The 9,992-nt window shown below is 32.4% G+C and overlaps 1 protein-coding gene across 1 annotated transcript in view; it reads left to right on the top strand.

Annotated features, from left to right (window-relative positions):
* The first annotated feature begins 1,336 nt into the window (after window positions 1-1,336).
* The window catches only part of LOC111710957 (uncharacterized), a 9,094-nt gene continuing 438 nt past the window's right edge, over window positions 1,337-9,992 (top strand). Inside the window, exons 1-6 of the mRNA XM_023485165.1 lie at window positions 1,337-1,373; window positions 1,896-1,929; window positions 2,354-2,408; window positions 7,169-7,231; window positions 9,326-9,432; window positions 9,919-9,986. Of these exons, the coding sequence (XP_023340933.1) occupies window positions 1,343-1,373; window positions 1,896-1,929; window positions 2,354-2,408; window positions 7,169-7,231; window positions 9,326-9,432; window positions 9,919-9,986 (358 nt within the window). The 5' untranslated portion in view covers window positions 1,337-1,342. The remainder of the gene's footprint in view (window positions 1,374-1,895; window positions 1,930-2,353; window positions 2,409-7,168; window positions 7,232-9,325; window positions 9,433-9,918; window positions 9,987-9,992) is intronic.

The raw sequence follows: 9,992 nt of genomic DNA, 5'->3' as shown, positions 1-9,992 counted from the left end.
TTGTCTTCAGAAAGGGGAACCTATGAGAGAAACAGCATATTGAGTGGGCGGGGAAATATTTTGGGCTACAAAAGGGGAGGCATGGGAAAGGACCAACCCATGTGTTGAAGAAATATAATAAAACTGAAGAGAGTCTTGAACAGGATCATAACAAGACCTCTATCAGACTTGGGGAGAAACAGCAGAAACTGGGGTTGGGACATATAACACATGTTGAAGAAATATGATATCCTACTTAAACTGAACAGGGTCTTGTATTTAAGACCTCTCCTGACGATGGAGGGGTGCTTGAAGAAAGGGATGGGGAGAGGAATGCTCAAATATTTTAATGGTTTTTTTCTCATATTACATATATTTGGTGAAATTTGATATTTTTTTCCAAAAACATAGGGTCTGAGGAGGTCCGCCCGGCGTCTAAGACTTTGTTTCAGACTCTTAGATTCTACTCGGGTACTACACTAGGTTTTAAACCTAAAAAAAAGACCATACATAGTTTTGAGTTAGAATTGAGTCATACAATGTGTCTATGAGACATATTTGTTTCTTATAATTGTGACTTGAAATTAGGGCTGGGCAAAGTTCCGATAACAAATGGAGTCTTTCGAAAATTAACGGAAGAGTCCGTTAAAGAACGGCAAACCCGTTAATTTTTAAATCGGTATCAAACGGATTAGTCGTTTTGAAAAAAATTAACGGTTATAAGCGTTAACTATTTAAAAAAAATGGTGAATTTCGTTATTTCATTTTTCATTGATAAGTCTGACATTGTTTTTCTGTTTAGACCCTTTTTGTTTGTTTTGTGCTATCCACATGGAAGTTCCTGGTTCAGATTTAGATGTAGATTCAGAAAGTGTCGCTTTTTTGGATAAATTAAAATTAAATTTTTCTGTTTTACACTAGGTTTTACTGTACACTGTAAAACTCATATTTTCGTACTGTTCACACTATTGTATTGTACATTGTCACGGTGTGGTAATGTATGCTTGTTACTATGTAAGTTTTTCTTTATTCTTTACCAGTGAAATAAAATAGTGAATATAATTTCATCTTTATAAGCATTCATTGTTAAAAAAAATGTAGAGAATGTAGACTATTCTTTAAATTCTGCTAATCTTTTCTTTTAAACCCCCACACTTCTTTCATTTTCTTTTTTACACCCGCCCCCCCTCTGCCGTTTACACCTCCCCCCTGTTTATTCCCCTCCGTTTATCCCCACCTACCCCCTCCCCCTCATCTATCAATATAAAAAGTTTTCTCCATTTAGCCTTATATCTCCAGCTTTCATTTACTTATCAAACATTAATCAACAATTTCTTTTCAGAAAATATGGTTTAATAAAATCATGATTCCATTTTTTCCAGTTCTTTTCTTAGGAATATTTTTATTTAATATTTTCTAATAAATATATCTGCTTTACATCATATTATTCCCTCCCCCCTCCCTTTATAAAAAAAGAGAAATTGAAATTGAAAGCAAAAATATTGAAAATGAGACATTTTTATGTAAAATTGTCACGTAAAAATAGCGCATCTATGTTTACCTAGATATATAAACACCAAAAATCTCTATCTTTTTATGCTGAAAGCATAATAGATGTATTATCTTTATAAATCTCATGTGTGTGCCATTTTTTTATTGGCATAGCTTAAAAGGGTTTAATTCTCACGATTTCCTCCGTTGTTCTGAAGCAGAAATCCCCAAGTTACTATTTAGAGAAACCGAAAGTGAAAATAATCCTTTTTTAACTGAGAAAATTATGGATACAATTCTATTCGATATAACGTGTACAGTCCCTTTAACCAGTTCAAAAAAATAAAGAAGGCCCTTTCCGCCGTGAAAAATTGCAATTCGTTCTTTTTGTTAAATTAACCCAGAAATATTAAAATAATATTTAGTTGCCTGCTCTCTCTGTTTACAGTCTACGAATATGTAAGTAATTTTTTTAATCTCTTTTCTTTACTATGCATCTACATTAAACTGAACTGAACTGAACTGAACTGAACTGAACTGAACTGAACTGAACTGAACTGAACTGAACTGAACTGAACTGAACTGAACTGAACTGAACTGAACGGAACTGAACTGAACTGAACTGAACTGAACTGAACTGAACTGAACTGAACTAAACTAAACTTAACTGAACTTTAATAGGTAGTATGAAAAGTTTCTTTATATCATGATATTTAATCTGAAAATGTTGGACACTTTAACACTATATCTGTAAAATTGAATACTTTTCAAAGGCCATAACCCTTATCATATTTGTAGAGATTTGTGCTTTCGGCTTATTTTTAATTCGTTCATCGTGCGCGTGAACAAATAATTTTGTTCACTAACTTTCCAACCATTTTAGATTATTCAGTTCTGAAGCTCTAGACCTATGTTCACCAACCCAGCCTTCTTTAGAGGTAATGGTAATCAGATGATGTCAATGTACGTATAGCATGTACGCAAGTCGCCCCCCCCCCCTGTAGTTTTTTTTCGTCCTAGCACTCTCATTTCTAACACTATCACCGTGAAATGTTGTGACTTTTAATGAACAATAATTTATAGGATTTTTTGTTAACAACATATTTAAAAAAAATCAAAGGGTAGAGTACAGCGCGAAAAAAAGTCTGGTCTGTGAAAAAATCTAAAATAGCCCATAACTTTTTTTTTACTAAAGCTACAGATCTAAAATTATATTTTTGAAAAGCCCTTGAAAAATGCATGTAGGAACATGTGTCACACTTTGATATTTGTTTAAAACAAAAAAAATATTTTTTTCTATTTTTTGACCTTGTTATGCATTTTTCAACCCTCCCTTTCACCCAAACTATTAAAATTATCGGTATAATTTTTTTTCTATGAGCTGGCCTTGAAAAATTGAGCTATAAACATGCATTTCAACCCTATACCTATTCTCTAAGGCCTTTTTCTAGGGGGGGGGGGCGTTTGGCGTTTGGCGCCCCCCCAGGCAATACATAGATTCAGACCCCCCAGCTTTTATAGGGCTAAAGGGTATTTTCAGGAATCAGGAACTCCACCAATGGAGGTTTAATTTAAATTACGTCTATAATCTTCAGTTCCGTTCAAAATGCTGTGTTGGACTTAGAATTACGTCATATAATCCCTTCAATTGGAAATATACAGAACTTATTTACCATTTTTAACCAAATTTGTTGTCCCTCCTAATTTATCAAATTAGTCTCTCCTATACTCTTGTTATAATCATTAGTCAGTCAAGGTTTGTAATCTTGAGATACAAATCAGATCTTGGATATGGAAAAACATTGAAAAATGTTTATTAAGTTTACAATTGATCCCAACAAATCTATAAAGACGACATTCTGTTTAAAATCAGCTAATTTTACCAGCAGCTTGTTATTAAAAATTCTTTTTAAAAAATTAGGAATCAAAGCATTAAAGCATAGTATTGATATAATCGCCGACCAAGCTGTGTATTTCAGCTAATTTTAAAGTCAATTATTCTAAAAATGTCAAGTAAAAAGCAAAATTCAATATTTTGAATTTCAATGACAAGTTGGTCTGAAGAAAATAACAATTCAATCAAAAATTCTAAGAAAAATTTAATCAAACAGAAAAGCATTGATTATAATTCTTAAATGGAAAAAACATTTTTGATTAAACCAAACAGAAATCTTTATTAAAAAGATTTTTTTTCGTGGACATCACTATTATTAATTTGATGAATAATCTTACAGAAGATATTTCATCCAGTAGATCACAATTTAGGTTTGGTTTTTGAATTTCAGGATTGAAAATTAATCTGATTTTGATGACGAAAGGTCGGAACTTAAGTGTGAAGTGTTATTAACCTTGAAATCTTGATCTCGATATCCCATATATGACGATAAATGCTCGATCCCTGAAATTAATTTTGTGTCATGTATTTAGAGATGGGTATCATGTTGTAAACAAACGAAATTTTTAAAAACAAACAACATTTTTTGTGAACAATTGTGTCGTTCAAAAAAATTAACAAGTGATGAACGAACAAACTGAATCGTTCAGAGAAATGAAAAAATTTCGTTTTTTAAAAATTAACAAAAGAAAAAACGATTTTTATGAATTAGTCAGACTATTATTGAACAATTTTTAAACTGTTTGTTTCAAAAAATCGTTTGTTCGGTAAAAAACACGATAATTTTTTCAAAAGTTCATTCTAACAAATAAACGATTTTTTTAACTATCTTTTGAAAAAAAGATACTCTTAACGAATTTGAAAAATACTTTTGTTTTTTACTATACAAACAATTTGTCGAACGATCTATTGAAAAACGATCGTTTTTTTCAAATGCAAACCATTTTACTTAACGAACGATTTCACTGAACGAACAGTTGAATTGCGATAATCGTTTAGTTAGAAAATGCGCTGAATATTAAAAAGATGGAAAATGGACGGTATAATTCTGAAAACGAACGAATTAATCTTTCAAAACAACGAACGAAATGGTCGTAAAGGAATAAAGAACGAACCTAATTGAAATAAGCTGAACGCCCATCTCTAATTATGTAATAGAAAGAATTCTCATAAGTATTAGTGCATCTAGCCTGATCCTAAAATATTGAACGATTCCTTTCAAATTGGTCAAACCTGGAGTTCTTGACATCTCAACCTTTAAACATTCCCAGAAATCCTTTCCAACAAAATATCTTTTATATTCTGAAATCTGCTGACAGGGAAAACCTTTAATATTTGCTGATTTGAAGTTTTTGATTGATATTGAAAATAAAGAATATAGAGCTCGAATATAGAATTTTATATCAAACTAGCTGAGGTGCCCGGCATTGCTTGAGAAATCTTTAAAAAAACGTCGAATATTAGATTATTTTAAAACCTATGTTCCCACGAATTTTCTTCAAAAAAATTGGTCCAGTCGTTTGGCCAGCTAGTATAGCTAACATATATACATACATACAAATTTATAGATTTTAGCGAAGAGCTTTGCTATATAGACCAGCTGGGAAACCCTGCAGCTCTGCTTGGAAACAATGATTTCCCTTAAAAGTCTATTCCACTCAACTTAGTAATTTTAAACCTAGCTAAGAATATTTCTTTGCTTCTATCAAGTTCTCAAATCATAATTTAAGCTAAATCAGTCAAGTGGTTGATGAGCTATAATCGGATAAACAGACAGACAAACAGAAATTTTTACTTCGACAATTTCGACAATTAATTTTCACAAAATTAAATTATTGCACACATTGTGAACCAACCGTTTAACCATCCCTTTAACCAACATTTTAACCAACCCTTTAACAAACCAACTATTTAGCCAACCGTTTAACCAACCATTTAACCAACCATTTAACCAACCATTTAACCAACCGTTTAACCAACCATTTAACCAACCGTTTAACCAACCCTTTAACCAACTGTGAAACCAAACATTTAACCAAACGTTTAACCAACCCTTTAACCAACCGTTTAACTAAGAGTTTAACCAACAATTAAACCAACTGTTTAACCAACTGTTTAACCAACCGTTTAACCAACTGCTTAATCCATTGTTTAGCCAACCGTTTAACCAATCGTTTAACCAACCGAGTAACAAACTGTTTAACCAACTGTTTGTCCAACTGTTTGGCCAACCGTTTAACCAATTCTTTAACCAACCGTTTAACAAAGTGTTTAACCAACTGTTTAACCATCTGTTTCACCAAACCATTTAACACACGGTTTAACCAACTGTTTAACCAACTGTTTAACCAACTGTGTAACAAACCATTTAAACAGCTGTTTAACCAACTGTTTGTCCAACCGTTTAATAAGTCGTTTAACCAACAGTTTAACTAACCGTTTAACCAACCGTTTAACTAAGTGTTTAACCAATCATTTAACTAACCATTTAACAAAGCGTGTAACCAGCTGTTTAACCAACCATTTAACTAACCATTTAACAAAGCGTGTAACCAACTGTTTAGCCAATTCTTTTACCAACCATTAAACCAACCGTTAGACCAACCATTTTACCAACCTTTTCACCAATCGTTAAACCAACCATTTTACCAACCGTTTGATCAACCATTTAATCCACTGTTTAACCAACCGTTTAACCAACCGTTTAACCAACCGTTTAACCAACCGTTTAACCAACCGTTTAACCAACCATTTAACCAACCCTGTAATAAACCAACAGTTTACCCAAATGTTTACCCAACCGAATAACCAACCGTTTAACCAACTGTTAAACCAACCGTTTAACCAACCGTTTAACCAACCGTTTAACCAACAGTTTAACCAACCGTTTAACCAACCGTTTAACCAACTGTTAAACCAACAGTTTAACCAACCGTTTAACTAACCGTTTAACCAACCGTTTAACCAACTGTTAACCCAACCTTTCAACCAACTGTTTAAACAACTGTTTAAGCAACCGTTTGAGCAACCGTTTAACCAACCATTTGATTAATCAACTGTTCTACCAACCATTTAATCAATCCTATTTTCTACAGATCACTGTACTGGTTATTTAGATTTTACAGTTACCTCTATTTCAGTTTAAGATCACACGTTTAAGAGTGTTTCAAACTAAACATAATCTCCTAAATACTGTATATTTTCTCTCTGAGATTTTAATACATTAAAACTTTAATATCATAAAGCTAATTCTCTAAATATTTTATTTTGAAAACTTATTGTTCTGAAAAAGTTTAGGTGAACTTTTTTCTGAACCATTTAAAAATTTTAATTTGAAACTAATTCAATAAAAAGAATTTAATATTCCCTGATCACCTCTTATATCCTTCCATCCTCCCCTCTACGTCCCCACCTCCCTTCCCCTTTCCTTACAATTAATTTTTCCAGATGGTAAAGAAAGGTTTATCTAAAGTTCATTTTTAGACATAAGGTCCGTTAAATCTGAACAAATTTGAGAAAAAATGTCTCATTAATTTTTACAGAAAATAATTGTATTAAATTAAATATATGATAATAATAATAATAAAATAAGAAATATTATTCCAAATAAATAGCGCCAACACATTTTCATATTGTTTAGATAAATTGCAATTGGAATTCATATACCATACCTTAGTTCATTGGCAGTTTTTAATATTGTTGCACAACATAATATTTTCTTCATAAGTTCCCGGAATTCCTCGGCGTTAAGCAAGAAAAAAATTGAAATAAATAGACATATTTTAACTTTTGTTTGTTTTTCAGATGAAAGATTATTTTGATCCTGCTGAGTTCGTTCTGTGGTGGCGGATAGACATTTGTACACAGGTAGCTTTTTTATGCAGATACAGTGGGACCCATTAAACTGTAGAATATGAAGACGACATTTTGAAGTTTTATGTGTGTCTCATATTGTTCTAAAGCAAAGAGTTTATCCAGCAGCTTGAAAATAAGCTAATACAGTAAAATGGGTCTGTACTCTGTGCTCACAGGGAAATTGTGTTGTATCGCGTTCATTGGACTATTAAAAATTCCAGCTTAAGAATAACATTCGTTTTTCTTTTCCAATTTTTTTTGCCCCCTCGGGCCCCCCCCCCACACAGTTGGGTATTGGGGGGGGAGGGCAGTTAAAATGAATAAATTTCACAAACTTCTTATTTATGTCAAATAAGGCTTGGCCGCTTAAGATTTTTTTTAGAGTGAAGGCTAGTTAAGAATTTAGACCGAAAACCTGCTATTTCATTGAAAACTCTTAAAATAGGATTTTTTAACAAGCTACTCTGACTAAATCAAGGATTTGGGGTGCTGCTGCAGCCCCTAAATCTTTTCTATATGTCTGTTAGAATCTTTTATTATAACATATATGTTGTTCTTCCAAAAAGCTCGCTGTAACAAAGACGACATCTTCACATATTGCGGGAGGTGGTGTATTTTTCGACATACGCATATCCGCTATACTTCACTTCTGACCTGCGCCTAATCCGCTATACTACACATCCGACCTACTAGCACGTGGGTTTACAGCTGCGATATGGACTTGTCGCCGCAGCCCCCGGCCCCCTAGCCTGTCCTAGCCGCGGCTCTCGGCCCCCTAGCCTGTCCTAGCCGTAGCGCTTGGCCCAGAAATTGTCTTAACCTAACCTAACCCTCAAATAATACAAAAATAAACAGCTGGCGTAGGTCCGATATTGCAGTAGGTCGGAAAGTTAGTTGGTCGGAAGTTCAGTAGGGGGGATGTTGCGTATAGACGACGTAACATTACCATTGCGGGATTACATTATTTATTCAAGGGTAAATTAATGAACGGGAAGAGTAATTATAAATTGAAATCATTAAAAATCAATACTATCTACAATTCATCGTTTGTAAATAAAAAGATTATCAAAATATATTCATTTTGTCCATTATCACCATGAAACACAAGACAAATGCATTTTAATTGGAGTATTTTGACAAAAAAACTTGTCACCCCCCCCCCAAAAAAAAAATACTGTAATGTAAGGTAACTGCCATTAAGTTCTGGTCAAACTATGCTCATCTCGTTAATTTGAGGATTTATTCTTATTTGTATTTTTAGTGAGAAAACCGTGCAATTCAATATTTAATACTAAAATACTAGGTTTTCGAACTGACAAGATTCTTCAATTATCAAAGTTCGCCGAACCAGTAGATTTTTTTTCTTTCAAATTTGTGTTTCAAGGAAGAAAGAATTAAAGGGACTGTGAGCGTAATTTTTATGTGACATTCCTTTTAGAAAGGAGCATCTCCGTTTCACAACGGTACCCTTTAAAACTTTGACAGGTCAGGGATGTCATGTTGGACAATGGACATGTCCTATTATATAATCTACCGAAATGCTTTTAATTTAAAAGACTTTGCTTGCAAGATGTTATATATTTAAGAAATATCAACAGCTACGTTCTAAAAGTGGCAGAAAATAAAATTTACTTTTAAATGTTTTGAAAACGCTTTTAACACAAAACAGTCGATTTACTTTGAGTTACGCAAGTATAACAGATCAGCTGTTTAAGTTTATACTGTACACAGCGTACAGTCGCGTTTTAGAGGAATTTGGGCGGGTTTCGATTTGTTTAAACAGAAAGATATTTCTCCTCAAATAACAGTCAAAGGTTTCAATGGTATCGTTGTGAATCGGGCATTGCTCTTTTTGTATGGAGGGTCACTAACTTAAATAAAACCAATTACTGAAAAAACGTTAGCAAGTGAAATATGTATTTGGAATATTATTTAGATATTTTAAGCTTTGAATTCTGTTACATCAAACAATCATATGATTAATATATATACATATATATGTATATGAGGATGTTTATCTGTTTTTTTGATTGAAGAATAGATTGATATTTTATATATATACGTATTAAATATTTGTTTGTGGCAAAGGCTCAATTTGTTGTTTAGGACAAACTGACGTTCAAAATGGCTACAACAATTCTGCACTCTGTATCCAAAAATAGAGACGTTTTTCTGAACTCTGATCACTGCTCTGAAAAAGTCAACATATTCAGGAAAGCCAAAAAATCCAAAAGAGTTAAAAAATACCGGAGAAAAATTGTTTGACATTGAGTTCTCATGCATTTCAATTTCAATTAGATTATTTTTTTTTTTTGGTAAAAAACTAACGGTGGGCAATAGCTAGATTTTTTTACAGAACCTTATAATATGTTTAACTTATAAAAGGTTTTACGACAATCTGAGAAGAGTCCAACGAAATTGTATTCTGTAGAAGTTTGTTTTTATCAAACATGAAAATTTTTTATCCAAGGTGAAAATACAAGGCAAAAACAAACCACAAAACTATCGATTTTTAAAACCCAAAAACGAATGTTTATTAATTTTGCTTTAATTAGTATATCTAGAGATGAAAACTGTTTAAAGATTTATTTTGCTTTAATTAATACAACTAGAGAAGAAAACTGTTTAAAGATTAATTTTGCTTTAATTAGTATATCTAGAGATGAAAACTGTTTAAAGATTAATTTTGCTTTAATTAGTATATCTAGAGATGAACACTGTTTAAAGATTAATTTTGCTTTAATTAGTATATCTAGAGATGAACACTGTTTAA

Source organism: Eurytemora carolleeae, unplaced genomic scaffold (assembly GCF_000591075.1).
Source record: "Eurytemora carolleeae unplaced genomic scaffold, Eaff_2.0 scaffold691, whole genome shotgun sequence".
In the NCBI taxonomy this organism is placed as follows: domain Eukaryota; kingdom Metazoa; phylum Arthropoda; class Copepoda; order Calanoida; family Temoridae; genus Eurytemora; species Eurytemora carolleeae.
This window is presented reverse-complemented; position numbering and strand designations above follow the sequence as displayed.